The sequence below is a fragment of the Pipistrellus kuhlii genome, unplaced genomic scaffold (assembly GCF_014108245.1).
Source record: "Pipistrellus kuhlii isolate mPipKuh1 unplaced genomic scaffold, mPipKuh1.p scaffold_m20_p_3, whole genome shotgun sequence".
Taxonomy (NCBI): Eukaryota; Metazoa; Chordata; class Mammalia; order Chiroptera; family Vespertilionidae; genus Pipistrellus; species Pipistrellus kuhlii.
In genome coordinates this window covers 106,596,002-106,610,495 of record NW_023425529.1, presented here as the reverse complement: position 1 = coordinate 106,610,495, position 14,494 = coordinate 106,596,002, and the positions used below count along the sequence as shown (strand labels likewise).

The following is a 14,494-nucleotide window of genomic DNA, read 5'->3' as shown; positions in this document are numbered from 1 at the left end:
TAACCCCCTGTGGTTTTTCACAGCCAATTTTTCATAGAACACTGCATACTCAATCATCTTCAATCCCAGTGATTAAAAATAATCTATTGTCAAAAATAATAATGACCTATTGTTTTTAACCCTTCCAGAATAATTGTTTGGATGCTTTCAGTGTTTAAACTCCATAATAGCTGGAAGACTTTGTTGGTGCTTTCTAATACCTAATTATGTTTACCAGATTTCAGACAAAGGGAAAGTATTCATTTAACATGCCAGTATCAATCCTGTCATTTACTAGTAACAAATTATATTACTTAACAGCTAATGCTACAATAACTTTTTCTCAAATAATCAGAACTGTTTATCTTTCTACTATAAACTTTTTTAGATGCTTTAATCCTCCCAAGCACCTTCACCATGAGTGAAGCTAGAGAGTTTTTCTGGACAAAACTATGAATAAAATTATATATATATTACAATGTCATACTCTTTTAAGGTACAGATAAGAAAGGCAAGAGTCCGTACAAACTAGTGGTAAGACGATACTAGGGTAATATAAACTTGTCCTTTGGTTACAACTAATCCTCTTAAATTGTAAGTTAAAATACAGTTTATGAGCAACTATCTCAATATATCAATAATCAACATTCAAATCATATACGCCTTAAAAAAGAAATACTATCACACAAAAAAAATATTTCCTAGGCTAATCCTGTTATATTTCCCCCCGCCCCCCTACAATAAAACTATATTACAAATAAGAAAAGGGATCATATACTTGACATTTGATCTCTCTGGACAAAAACCATCTCCCTTTCCCCTATCCCAACTATCACCTACTTAAATTCTAAAATATCTATATATATAAAATCCTGTTATGCAAATAGACTGAATGGCAGAACAAACGAACAACTGATCACTATGATGTGTGCTGATCACCAGGGGGCACCCACGGAACATGCAGGCGTTGGCCACAGTGGGATGGTGGAGCAGGTGCGTGGGAGTGCCAGACCAAGGCGGGGCGCCAGTCCCTGTCATTGAAACGAGCTTCTGGTGGTTACTGAAAATTTTTTGCTCTCATGTACCATGGTCCCATCTAGTGCTCACACCTGCTGCTGGCACTGGCCCTGCTCAAACTGCTGCTGGTGCCCAGCGCTGGCCCTGATCAACCAGCACAATCAGTGGGTGCGAGCGGCAGCTGTTGGCTGCTGGCCTTCTCCATCTCCCCCTACTCCTGAGGGGTGATCGGGACAGCAGCCACCACTCGCACCTGATGGCGCCAGTCCAGCTCTCACCCACTGCTGATACCAGCCCCAATCGCTCCGCACCACCAGCGGGTACATGTGGGGCCTGCACAGTCAGTGCGAGGGAGTGGCAGTGGTGGGAGGAAGGCTGGTGGCAGACCGGGGACTGGAAGCTACAGTGGGAGGAGCAGGACAGGGGCACAGAGGATGAGCCAAGACCCACCCCTGCACCCACTGCAGCCTCATGGCCCACAGTTCCTTTCAAAGTGCACAAATTCGTGTACTGGGCCCCTAGTACTATTTCAAAGCCCTAAAAATTGACTTGAATCTAAATTTCTCAAAAATAAATCCTTTCTTGCTTTGAAAATCAAAAACCCTTTTTAATAAAAGTGCTTTGATTAACTATTTTTGAACAAGAAACAGATTTGAGGGGAAATACTTTTATAACAACCACAGGAAAGTATTTCTGAAGCAATCTATAGAGATTCAATTCAAAACCAAAAGCCATTGCATTCTCTGTGACAAGATATTTTACTTTAGCTGGACCTACTGAATAGCTAACTCTCAGTTCCCATGATGAATTATGAAACACCTTTTATTATCTTTTTTCTCTCAAAGTTTTAGAATTGGAAAGCTCTATCCTATTAAATGTTTACCTTACAATTCAAGATGATGATAATTATCTCATCATCTGAATTTCTACCATGTACCAAGCAAATACTTTGCTAGGTAAATAACAAATATTATTTCTATATAGGTGAGCTTGCATTTGGGATTCCCAGTAACAAAAAAGTCTAAATAAAGCTTTTGTAAAATTATGCACACATATATTTCTAATTCTTATAAAAATTTTCAAATTTGGTATTACCACCATTTGTGGATAGGAAATTTAAAACTCAGTGAGGTTAAGGGACTTGTCAATGTAGCATAAGCTAGTCTGTGGCAGAACAGGCACAGTCAGTTCTAATGAAGCAGTTCTTTCAATATCACACTGCTTGTACTATCCAGGAGCTGGATAAAATACTCTATGTAACCATAACTCCAATTTTTAAAACTCAAATAAAAGTCACAAAAATGGTAATACGTGTTAAAATACTAAATTATGCTGTATGTCACCTCATCTTTACCACAATCCTGGCAAGATATAGCCTTTCATCCCATTTTCCTAATGGGGAAACTAAAGGTGAAGAGGTTACAAGACATTCCAGAAACTTATAGGTGGAGTAGGAATTCAGAATCAAGCAAATTTTTCTAAATATTAAAATACAACAATTAGATATTTTCAAAATTATCTTACATGAAAAGAAACTAACAGTTAATTACAAAACTTGCCAAATAAAGTTATAATTATAGCACTAATATTGGCTGGTTGTACTATAGTGGAAAAGTCAATTAACTGATGAGGTTAAGAGCTCTATATTAATTAACTTCATCAGAAATTTAATAATCTATGAAATAAAAAGTCAAAAGGCGCCATTAAATATATATATATATATATATATATATATATATATATATATATTAGTATCTAGACTTAAACTAATATTGGTTAAAAAAAAAAAAAATCCTGTCAACTGTCCTCCAAATTCATATTATTTTTTTCCAAACATGGGAGTAGGGAGGAAATACATCTGAATCTAATAAACATTACTTCAATAGTGTGTTACAAGAAAGACTAAATGTAATACAATGGCAAAGTGAAATGCCTGGTATTCAGAGGAACTGAAAGAATCTATATTTCATTAAAGAATAATAGATATATTCCAAAGAAGGGCTCAGATCTACTAGTTATGCCTTTAACTAAAATTTATTTTTAAATATTACATCAACTACTAATAAAATCTGCATAACTACTCCATAACCAATTGTAATCTTTAAAATATTTCAGAAATGTGAAGAAATTAAGAATTTTAACTTCTCTAGGAAGATGGAGTAAACATCTAACATCATTTTAACTTCTAAAGCCCTATGAAACAATAAACATAATACTTATAGAAAGATCAATGAAAAGCACTGTCAATAGATGCAAAGTTCAAATTTTTTTCAAGAGTGTATACAAAAATTCATTAAACTTCCGACTTAGGATCTGTGTACTAAGTTGCATCTCAATAAAAGGTTGGTGGGAAAGATCAAGGAATAATACAACAAAACCAAAAATATCTGGTATTTTATTTATGGTCTGGAGACCATGCTTAAGTTAAATAGATTAAAAATAAGGCTAAAGAAAAATTAAATTTATATAAGGAAAATTTTTTTACTTAAAAAAAAATAATGACTGGTTTATGTGATTTAAAAAAAAAAAAAAAAAAAAAAAAAAAAAGCCCAGCCCTGACCAGTTTGACTCAGTGGATAGAGTGGTGGCTTATGGTCCCAGGTTTGATTCCCAATCAAGGGCATGTACCTTGGTTGCGAGCACATCTCCAATAGGGGGTGTGCAGGAGGCAGCTGATGTTTCTCTCATTGATGTTTCTAACTCTATATCCCTTTCCCTTCCTCTCTGTAAAAAAATCAATAAAATACATTAAAAAAAAAATAAAAAGCCCAGCAAGATTATAGATTTGGGTGAAGGATTATGATGGCTAAAAATAATTTTAAATATTTAAGAAAATCTCAAATTATAAAATATTACACAATCTCTTTGAAGAAACCCATGACATGAACATGGATAAACAATCTTTTTAGCTAATTCTGAACACAAATCATCTTAAATCAATTCAAAATACTTGAATAAGTGAATTATTTCATTCAAATATTAGATTTATTGCTGGCCTTTTACTGTTCAGTTGTACATAGTTTAATACATAATTATTGACAACCTCTTGCAAGAAGGACAAATAAAATTCTTTCAAGAAGCAGAACCTATTACTTTTGCCTTTTGTACTCATTCCTTTTTAATAATTTCTAGTTAAGAATGCAATGATATCTATTGTTTTTCATTTTCTTTTGGAGTCATAAAAGGGTAGTTTTTGACCCTTTAGAAAAGAAATGTAAAGAGTAAAATTATGAAAAAAAATTATAGCAAGTGTGTTCAAAGAAAATAAACCTTCAAATTTTTTTAATTACCACCTTTAAAATTAACTCTATGGCCAAAACCGGTTTGGCTCAATGGTAGAGCGTCGGTCTGCGGACTGAAAGGTCCCGGGTTCGATTCCGGTCAAGGGCATGTACCTTGGTTACGGGCATATCCCTGGTAGGGGGTGTGCAAAAGGCAGCTGGTCGATGTTACTCTCTCATCGATGTTTCTAGCTCTCTCTCTCTCTCCCTTCCTCTCTGTAAAAATCAATAAAATATATTTTAAAATAAATAAATAAATGAATAAATAAATAAATAAACTCTATGGGAAATAAACCATATCCATTTTGTTGCTCTGAGCTCAGTCAAACCTTATTAAAATATCCCTTGATTTATCCAACAGATGTGCTCCTCAAGCTTCCTTATTTAAATCTCATCTTAAATGCACTAGGGGGAGCTCCCTCTTTGAAAGAATCTAAAGCATGTGCATTCCTTTTCTAATTTTAATTCCTGCAAAACAATGATTTACCTGCTGAACTATTTATGTCCAACTTTTGCTTAACAGTTTTTTTTAAATACTAGCCCTGTACTTTATCCCGTTTATCAATTGCCATTATGACAACTTTCACCAAGTTATAATATTTACTGCAGTTTCCCAAAAAATATAAAGCCCAAGAAAAATATGCACTTAATATACCACTAATAGATTTTAAACCATGTAATAAAAATCAGCTTAACATATCACTAGATTTTTATAATTGTAATCTCAAATTTTAAACTGAAAATAATAGAAAATTAGAGGTTAAGAAACTAATCTATTGATGAAAAAAAAGTATGCTTTGCGCCTTACTGAGCACTTCATAATTTTTAAAAATACATTTTACTATCCTATCCCATTTAACCCACTCATCAAACCTCTCATTGATTCTATAACAACAGTACACTGGCTTCATTAGAATATGAAGAGAGAGATAGGGTAGTAAAGTAAATGTCCAATGTTACAAAGCAATGCAAATGCTGATGTCAGAACAGGGATTCAAATTTTCACATTACTGGTCATTCCTCTTCTAACACAAAAAGATGGAGAAAAAAACATTTAAGCAAGTTTTACTGTAGAGTCCCCTATCAGGTAACAATTGTTGAAAATAATTTTAGGAGGCTAAAAAGTTCAAGGGCTTGCCACTTGGGGAAAGGACAGTCTTAACAAATGGTGTTGGGACAATAGATGCCTAAATGCAAAAGAAAGACGTTGGAACCTTACCATACAACATATACAAAAATTTACTCAAAAATAGATTGAAAAGTTAAATGTAAGACCTACAACTAAAACTAAAATATAGGGAAAAGCTTCCTATATTGGATTTGCCAATGATTGCTTAGATATGATTCCAAAAGCACAGGCAACAATAAAAACATTGATAAATTAGACTGCATCAAAAATTAAAACTTCTCAAGCTCTAACAGGTTTGACTCAGTGGCAGGGGTCCTCAAACTTTTTAAAGTGGGGGCCAGATCACGGTCCCTCAGAGAGCTGGAGGGCCGGACTATATGAACTACTAATTCCTACTGTAACACCTCGGCTGCGCTCACTGCCCAAAAAACCTGGCGGGCCGGATCAGACTCCTCTGCGGGCCGCATGTGGCCCGCGGGTCGTAGTTTGAAGACGCCTGCAGAGCGTCGGCCTGTGGACTGAAGGGTCCCAGGTTCGATTGCAGTCAAGGGCATGTACCTTGGTTGCAGGCACATCCCAAGTAGGGGGTGTGCAGGAGGCAGCTGATTGATGTTTCTCTCTCATCGAGGTTTCTAACTCTCTATCCCTTTCCCTTCCTCTCTGTAAAAAAATCAATAAAATATATTTTTAAAAATAAAATATATTTAAAAAAACAAAAACTTCTGTGCACCAAAGGACACACAATCAATAGAGTGAAAGGGCAACCACTGTAATCTGAAAAAATATTTGCAAATCACATTATCCGATAAGGGAACTCCTACAGCTAAAAGAAAAAAAAAAAGAAGAAAGAAAAAAGCAATGGTCTTGAATAGACATTTCTCCAAAGCCAATATACAAATGTCCAACCAGCATATGAAGAATGTCAACATAAATAACAATCAGGTAGTGCTAAAAATCCAATGAGAGCTTTAGTCAGTTTGGCTCAGTGGATAGAGCATCGGCCTGTGGACTGAAGGATCCCAGGTTCCATTCCAACCAAGAGCACATGCCTGAGTTCCAGGCTCATTCCCCCAGTGGGGGACATGTAGGAGTTAGCAGGTCGATGGTTCACTATCATTGATGTTTCTATGTCTCTCTCCCTCTCCCTTCCTCTCTGAAATAAAAATATATTTTTTTAAAAAAACACAAAAGGCAGGGACCGGTTTGGCTCAATGGATAGAGCGTCAGCTTGGTGACTGAGGGGTCCCGGGTTCGATTCCGGTCAAGGGCATGTACCTTGGTTGCAGGCATATCCCCGGTAGGGGGTGTGCAAGAGGCAGCTGATCGATGACTCTCTCTCATCGATGTTTCTAACTCTCTCTCCCTTCCTCTCTGTGCAAAATCAATAAAATATATATTTTTTTAAAAAGCAAAAAAAAAAAACCCACAAAATAAAACAATGATATATCACCTAACACCCATTAAGATGACTAATATGAGAAAAATAGAAAATATTAAGTGTTGAAAGGATGTAGAGAAACTAATTCCTGTGCCTTGTTAGTGGAAATATAAAATAGTGTAAACTGCTAAGGAAAGCAATATGGCGGTTCCTCAAAATTTTAAAATGAAGTTTACCATTCGATCCAATTGCACTTCAAGGTATATATCCGAAAGAATTGAACACAAAATCTTTCAATTTGCATAGCATGTTAATAGCAGCATTATTCACAATAGCCAAGAGGTGGAAGCAACCCAAGTGTCCATTGACAGATAAATGGAAAAGCAACATGTGGTATATACATACAATGAAATACTATAAATGATTTAATGTAATGAAATCTTGACATGTATGAACCTTAAGAACATTACGCTAAGCAAAATAAGTCAGTTGAAAGAAGACAAATACAGTTGACCCTTGAACATAGAATTGAGCTGCACATGTCCAATTATACTCGGTTTTTGTTTTTTAATAAAGTATAGGATTATAAGTGTTTTATGGTTTTCTTAACTTTTTTTCTAGCTCACTTTATTATAAGTATACAAGATATATATAACGTAGAAAATATGTGTTAATTGGCTGTTATCAGTAACACTTATAATTAACAGTAGGCAATTAATATTTAGGTCTTGGGGGAAGTCAAAAGCATGGGTAAGTGTCCCTAACCCCAGAATTGTTCAAGGGTCAACTGTACTGTATGATTCCACTTATACAAGGTTATCTTTAGTGCAAATTCATAGACAGGAAGTAGAATGGAAGTTGCTAGCAGCTGAGAAGAGGGAAAATGAGGAGTTACTGTTTAATGGATACAGAGTTTCAGTTTTGCAAGATGAAAAGTCCCAAAGACTGGATGGAACAACAATGTGACCAAACTACACTAATACACGTGAAAATGGTGAAGATTGTAAATGTTGTTATATGTTCTTTGCCACAATTTTACAATTTAGGAAAAATATTCAGGCACTGAAAAAATTTACCAAATATAATTAATTCACCATTGTGTTTCCACCACCATAATAATCTACTTTTCTATTGAGAAGATGTCTGTAAGTCAATAAATACCAAACTACTATGAATAGATTTGTTGATAGCTAATGGGAAACCAAAAACCCAAATGAGTATCAAGTTTTCATTACTTTACCTTCCAACATTAAAAGAAGCCATTATTTTGTACTATCTGAGTATTAAATGTGTACTGCTTGGGTAAAGGAGGAAAAACTCTACCTGCATTTTCCTGCAAAGTTCACAAAAAGTTCTTTATGCTGAAGAATAAAATTAGTTAAAATTATTCTCCCTAAGATTCATTCTATTTAATCTTATCTGAAAACCACCATCTTCCAATGAAGTTTACACTTAGTATTGAAAATCCTCAAAAAATTAAAACACATATTATTGTACATCTCATTTTAGGGTATTGATTAAGGATTATCTTCAGAGGGGACCACAGTAGTAGTAGGTCAGGTAAATTCATTCTAAATCCTGAAATAACCTAATCAGTACTAGTATACTGAGTTATAGGAGTATGGAATCAGTCTAATGACAAAAATGATGAATTACAGGCTAGAATAATATTCAACATCTGAATTTAGCTGGAACTGAATTTTAAAAAAAAAGGAGGGGGGATATTGAAAACATTTAAAGAAAACAGAATAATTTGAAACAGTATGAAAAATAAACCAATCTACATATAAAACTTTAATCAGACTTCCATAACTTCAGATGTGCCCTAACTTAGAAATTAAGGCTGGTTCAAATGTTCAGTGGCTCTCAAAAGATCAGCATTATTTTTTAAACTCTGGTGAACACGTGAAAATATATTGAATTTAGCTGCAATGATAAGCAATAAGGAGCTGCTATAATGAAGAAAAAGACTTGACTAGAAGCTACACATTGTTCCATGACTGTAGACATGGTACGGATTATCAAAATTAAATATTTATAAGGACTTCTAAATGCAAAGAATATTTTTGGTGGGATATCCAAAGTGCTTGAGGAAAACATTCACCAAGAATCATTCTTTGTTCTCAGCTACTCTAGGGAGGCCCTGCAGATTCGTTAGTATCCTAATATCTCAAAGATGTTTTACTTATAGGTATGCTAACTAAATTAACATGCAATATAGATATTAAGAATACTTTTGGCCGAAACCTGTTTGGCTCAATGGATAGAGCATCGGCTTGGGGACTGAAAGGTCCCGGGTTCGATTCCGGTCAAGGACATGTACCTTGGTTGCGGGCATATCCCCAGTAGGGGGTGTGCAAGAGGCAGCTGATCGATGACTCTCTCATTGATGTTTCTAACACTCTATCCCTTCCTCTTCCTCTTTGTACAAAATCAATAAAATATATTTAAAAAAAAAAAAAACTTTTGGTTATAGAAAAATCACATATATGCATATATGTGGGGCGAGCAAGTTTGCAGTATCTATGCCATAAATGCACATACATACACACACACACACGCCCACACATTTATACTGAAGAATCCAATTTAGATATTTAAGAAAACCTAGAAACATAAAAGGTCTTCAAATGCTCTATAAAATCAGGCATCTAACTGGCCTTTTCTCATTTCCTTCAATTATTGTGATTATATACAAATATTTAGTTCTGTGGGCTCCACAGATGCTAGCACAAAGCATGATGAAAGTTACTTATGTAAAAACAGGGTAAGAGTTATTCCACAGAAAACAGACAGATACAAAGTACTTTTACAAAGAAAAGGCATGAACTGTATTTTGTGTTGAGACATCCAAAATTCTTCACAATTTACCCTTTCACTGAATTATAAATATATATTATCTAAATTAGCAAAAAAGTCTTAAGATGAAAAATATCACCTGGAAAGATTTTTTTCTTCTCACTAAAAACTTTACTCCAGCATTTTCATTTTCATTTTGAAATTGTGGCTTCCTAAGTTAGTTTAATGCTAGTGTCATTTTACGTGCCAGCTCAGGACTTAAGTATTAATATTTCTCCTCGTTTATTCATCAAAATAACTAAGAAATATTATTCTTTCCTTTTGTTGAATTAATAAATTTTAACATGTGCCGAAACTGACTTGGCTCAATGGATAGAGTGTCAGCCTGCGGACTGAAAGGTTCCGGGTTCGATTCCGGTCAAGGGCATGTACCCGGGTTGCAGGCACATCCCCAACAGGAGGTGTGCAGGAGGCAGCTGATCGGTGATTCTCTCTCATCAATGTTTCTAACTCTCTATCCCTCTCCTTTCCTCTCTGTAAAAAATCAATAAAATATATTTTTAAAAAATACATAAATAAATAGATTTTAACATGCAAAAATATCCTAATCTCCAGGCTTTTTCTCTTGGTCAAACTGGTAACAGCACAGCTGGACCACCTTCAACCTCAAACTTTCTGTGATCTTTATGGACAAGAACTTAAGTGATCTTCAGTGGAAGATGGCAACTGGGAAAAAGAAAATACAGGTTTACATTACAAATGTCCTCAGTCTCTCTCCATGATAATCAGTTTTTCTAAGGAAGCACCCTAAGAAATATTTTTAATTAGTTTATAGACAGTAAATGTGTCTAATTGTATTTCCTACTTAGGAAATGTAATGAACAAAAACAGGAAATCAATAGTTCTGCTATATACTGAAAACCTGACAACCAAAAATGGATAACCAATGGCAAGTTTCAATTTTTTTTTTTTTTTTATCTAAAAGAAATTTAGATCAAAACCTTAAGCAATGAAATACTGTAAGTACTGCCGGGACCGGTTTGGCTCAGTAGATAGAGCATCGGCCTGCGGACTGAAAGGTCCCGGGTTCGATTCCAGTCAAGGGTATGTACCTTGGTTACGGGAATATCCCCAGTAGGGGATGTGCAAGAGGCAGCTGATCGATGATTCTCTCTCATCGATGTTTCTTCCTCTCTGTGAAAAATCAATAAAATATATATTTTTTAAAACACAAAACTGTAAGTACTACATCTAACAAATAAATATGGAAGGGAAGGAAATCCATTATTTTACATAAACAATCTAAAGAAGTCCTGGCAAATGTGCCTAAAATACTGAGTTGCAAAATAAAATGACACAGAGGAGGGGAAACAAAAAAATTAATGTGATAGGAAAATACACATTTACTTAATTAAACAAGGGAATCTTTTTAGATAAAAAAAAGAAACAAAGTGACTCTGAATTCCAAAGCATACTAAATGCTATATGGCTAAGCTACTGCTAAGAAGTAAAGTGCAAACATTTTTAAACTAAGGGAACAATTGTTTCATTCTATATAAAGCAACCACAAATTGTAGTAAGGTTATTTGCCCCTGAAATTTGTGAAATTCATGAAAACTGTGGCTCATGAACCTTGAGAAAAAAACAAAATGTATACCTGAATATATCACTGTGGTAACAGTACTTTGCACTACAGCATAAAAATTAAACTCCTTGGATTTTACGTTTATATGTAACGTAACAAAATTTTATTTTCTAGGCCTCACCTCTCAAAAAGTTTTAACAGACTGCCTTATATTACTCCATAGTGAATCATCATGTGATTTAAAGATCTTTCTCATCTTCAAATAGATACAAGCAAGTGCAGTAGATGGAAGAGTGTAGGGAATGGGATAAAGGAGTAAGGAAAGATTCTTTCATACTTTCAAACAGCCTCTTTCCCAAAGTTTTAGAATATAAAAATAAATTTTAAAAAAACCACCTCTGGTCCTGCCATTTAATTCAGTAATGAATTAAGAATTCTTCCTGAATAAATGCTTATGGTATAACTTCAAAAGCTGAGAAATCTTAAATGTATTCAGCTAGTTATTGGACTCCAATGAAAATCTTACCTTTCAGAGTAGTTATACAATATGGTTAAATTAACCCCTGGTATGATAAACAGAATAATTTCCTGTAACATTTTTTCCAGCATAGAAATGAAGACCACTAATCAACTAGTGTCTGTAAGTTACTGCAGACTAATAGCCTGTAGGTAGAGAATCAGAGAAACTGCGTATGACAAAGCAGGATGTTTATCTATTTATGTGAGTGCAAGGTAACAAATACATTTTAAGATGAAAAAGAGGACTATAAAACATATATAGTAGTATGTTTCATTTTTGTATTATGTGCTTGTTGTATTTTAATCCAAAATCTTTTGTACTGTATTTCATATTATATAGTTTTTGGACTGGACTGTTTTCCACAAAAAGAAAAATCAACTGTTTTCCACCTTAATATTCAACCTACCTGCCCATAGTTGTCTATGCCAGTTACTAATCTATTTAAATTTAATAAATCAAAAGCTGTCCTTAGGGATTGGCCAAGAGTCGTAAGTCCTTCAGCCTGAAGGTTTTTCAGTTCATTCATAAACGTTGCATGGTTTTCTTTCCATCCGGCCTAAAAAGAAATATGTAAGAATGTGGTTTTGTTTGTTTTTTCACTATTTAAAGCCATGTATACACAAAACACCATTACAATCTGTAGTTTACCAAATAGCTTCTTTGCTTTACACTATGGTTTGCCTAACCTGTAATGCCTTATCAGCGCTGAAGAAACTCTCCTCCAAAGGTGGCCAAGCATGAACCTGCCCGCACTACAGCTTTGGACAGCCTAACTACTTCCTAACTTCCCCGGGGAAGGTACTCCCTAACTTAACACCCAAAATCGAGGGATGTAAAGTGCAGGCGGAAAGCAGACGTGGGCAGGACTTCGGAAGTTAACCTACAGCTGCCCCACGGACCCGCGGCCTCTCGGGAAGACCCTTACGATCAAGCCCCGCAGCCCCGCAGCCCCCACCAGGCTCGCTGGCAGCGGAGGGCCCAGCCTCCGGCCGGTTCCCCTTTAATGCAAACCCGGGCTCCGGCGCCGGGCCCGGCTGTCACTCGGGCTCAGTTGAATAAATATCCCCCACAGTTCATTGCTGCCGCTCACGGCGCGGAGGGGAAATGTCGGCCATGTTGATCGCAGCGCCGCCGCCGCCGCCGCCACCACCACCGGGCCGGCCGGGGAGGGGACGGCGGTGGCCCCGCGACTCCACGCGGTGCCGCGGCGCTCCGGGGCGGGGGAGGGGAGCCCTCGGGGAAAGGACTCAGCGCCCGAGCACAGCGGGTGGGGGAGGGGAGCCACATGAAGGGTGAATGGGGGGGGCGGTGAGCGCGGAGGGAACAGGAAGGGAAGGGGGAGGGCAGCGCTGTTACCTTGATAGCATAGGGCGGCTCTTCGAAAGTGACCAGCATATACCTGTCCCCTCGGCTGGCAGGATCCCGGGCCCGGAGCTGCAGGAGAGCGGGCGGGGGACGGAGGGAGAACGGGGCGAGTGAGAGGGAAGCCCCGAGGCGAGGCTCCGCGGCGGCGGCGAAGGGGCGCCCGGCGGCCCCCCCACACACAGTACCGCACACGCAGCGGCCGCCCCCCGCGCCGCCCCCCGCACACACACCGGCCGCCGCGCCGCCGGGGCCGGAGCCCGGGCCGGGCCGAGCCCGGCTCGCAGCGCACGCCGCCCGCGCGGTGGGGGAGGGGGCCCCGAGCCCGGCGGCCCCGCAGTCAGGTCCCCGCCGCCTCCGCCCGCCTGGCCGCCCCCGGCCGCGCTCCCCGCCGCCCCCGCCGCCCGCGGGCTGCCGGGCCGGGGTCGCCGCCCGGGCTCGGTCAGTCGGTACCTTCATGAAGGTCTCTACCGCGCCTTTGGCCGTGTCCAGGTAGGTGGTGCCCAGATGGCTGCGCTGGTTCATAGAGGCAGACGTGTCTATCAGGAACAGTAAGATGGGCATAGTGCTGGCCGGGGACACCGGGGCCCGAGGCGGCGGAGAAAGAGGAGATGGCAGAGGTGGAGGCGCCGGCGGCGGCGACCGCCGCTACGCGGGGCGGGGGAGCGCGGCCCCCGGGAGGAAAACACCGTCTGGGTCTCTCCTCCGGCGGCGGCGGCGGCGGCGGGGAGTTTCTCCCCCGGTAGTTGGGAGGAAAACTCCCAGACCCAGTCCTCCCCGCCGTACCCCCGTCTCCGCCGCCTCCTGCCTGCCTGCCCGCTGGGGCGGGAGCCGGCCGCCTGTCTGTCGGTCCGTCCCCCCGCCTCGGGGGTCCCGTCCCCGTTCCCGGCCCCCGTGTGTGTCCCAGCGGGAGACGAGCCCGGCTCCCCACCCCACCCCCGATGCAGGGAGTGGGGACCTGGGAGCTGGCGGCGAGGGGAGTGGGCTGAGAGGAGATTGGCCCTGGGGCTGTTGGGAGAAGTTTCAGGGACTCCCTCCGCACCCCGGCGGTGTCACCACTTTCTCAGCCCCTCTCGCTACTGAAGCGCTTTTCTCTCTCACACTCCGGTTTTAACTCGGGCTGGGGCTGCAGAGCCGCCGCCCCCTGACACGTCTTCGCGCCACGTGACGCGCCGCTCCGCCATCCCATTGGCCGGTGCTTAGCCCCTCATTAGCATATTCAAACAGCTCCGGGACGGGAGAAGCTCGGAGGCCGGCTTCGGGAACTGTTATTGAGCACGCGTGAAGGCGGGGCGTCGGGTGCGCGCGCGCGCGCGCGAGCGCGCGGGGTGAGCGGCCGGGGCGGGGCGGGGCGGCCGGCGCGGAGGCGGCTCCAGGAAGGGGCGGAGACGGGCCGCGGAAGGATCGCTGGGCGGGGGCGGGAGCCGCGTCGGCGCGCGCGCAG

The 14,494-nt window shown here is 40.0% G+C and overlaps 1 protein-coding gene across 8 annotated transcripts in view; it reads right to left on the bottom strand.

Moving 5' to 3' along the window:
• Positions 1-14,143, bottom strand: part of INTS6 (integrator complex subunit 6) — a 94,208-nt gene extending 80,065 nt beyond the window's left edge. For 7 of the 8 annotated variants that reach the window (XM_045588643.1, XM_036454535.2, XM_036454538.2 and 4 more), the window contains exons 1-3: positions 13,504-14,143; positions 13,045-13,122; positions 12,095-12,244 (exon numbers count right to left, since the gene is read on the bottom strand). In XM_045588643.1, coding sequence (XP_045444599.1) covers positions 12,095-12,244; positions 13,045-13,122; positions 13,504-13,614 — 339 coding nt within the window. In that variant the 5' untranslated portion in view covers positions 13,615-14,143. The remainder of the gene's footprint in view (positions 1-12,094; positions 12,245-13,044; positions 13,123-13,503) is intronic. The other variant, XM_036454539.2, reaches the window with a different exon arrangement.
• Positions 14,144-14,494: the final 351 nt, after the last annotated feature.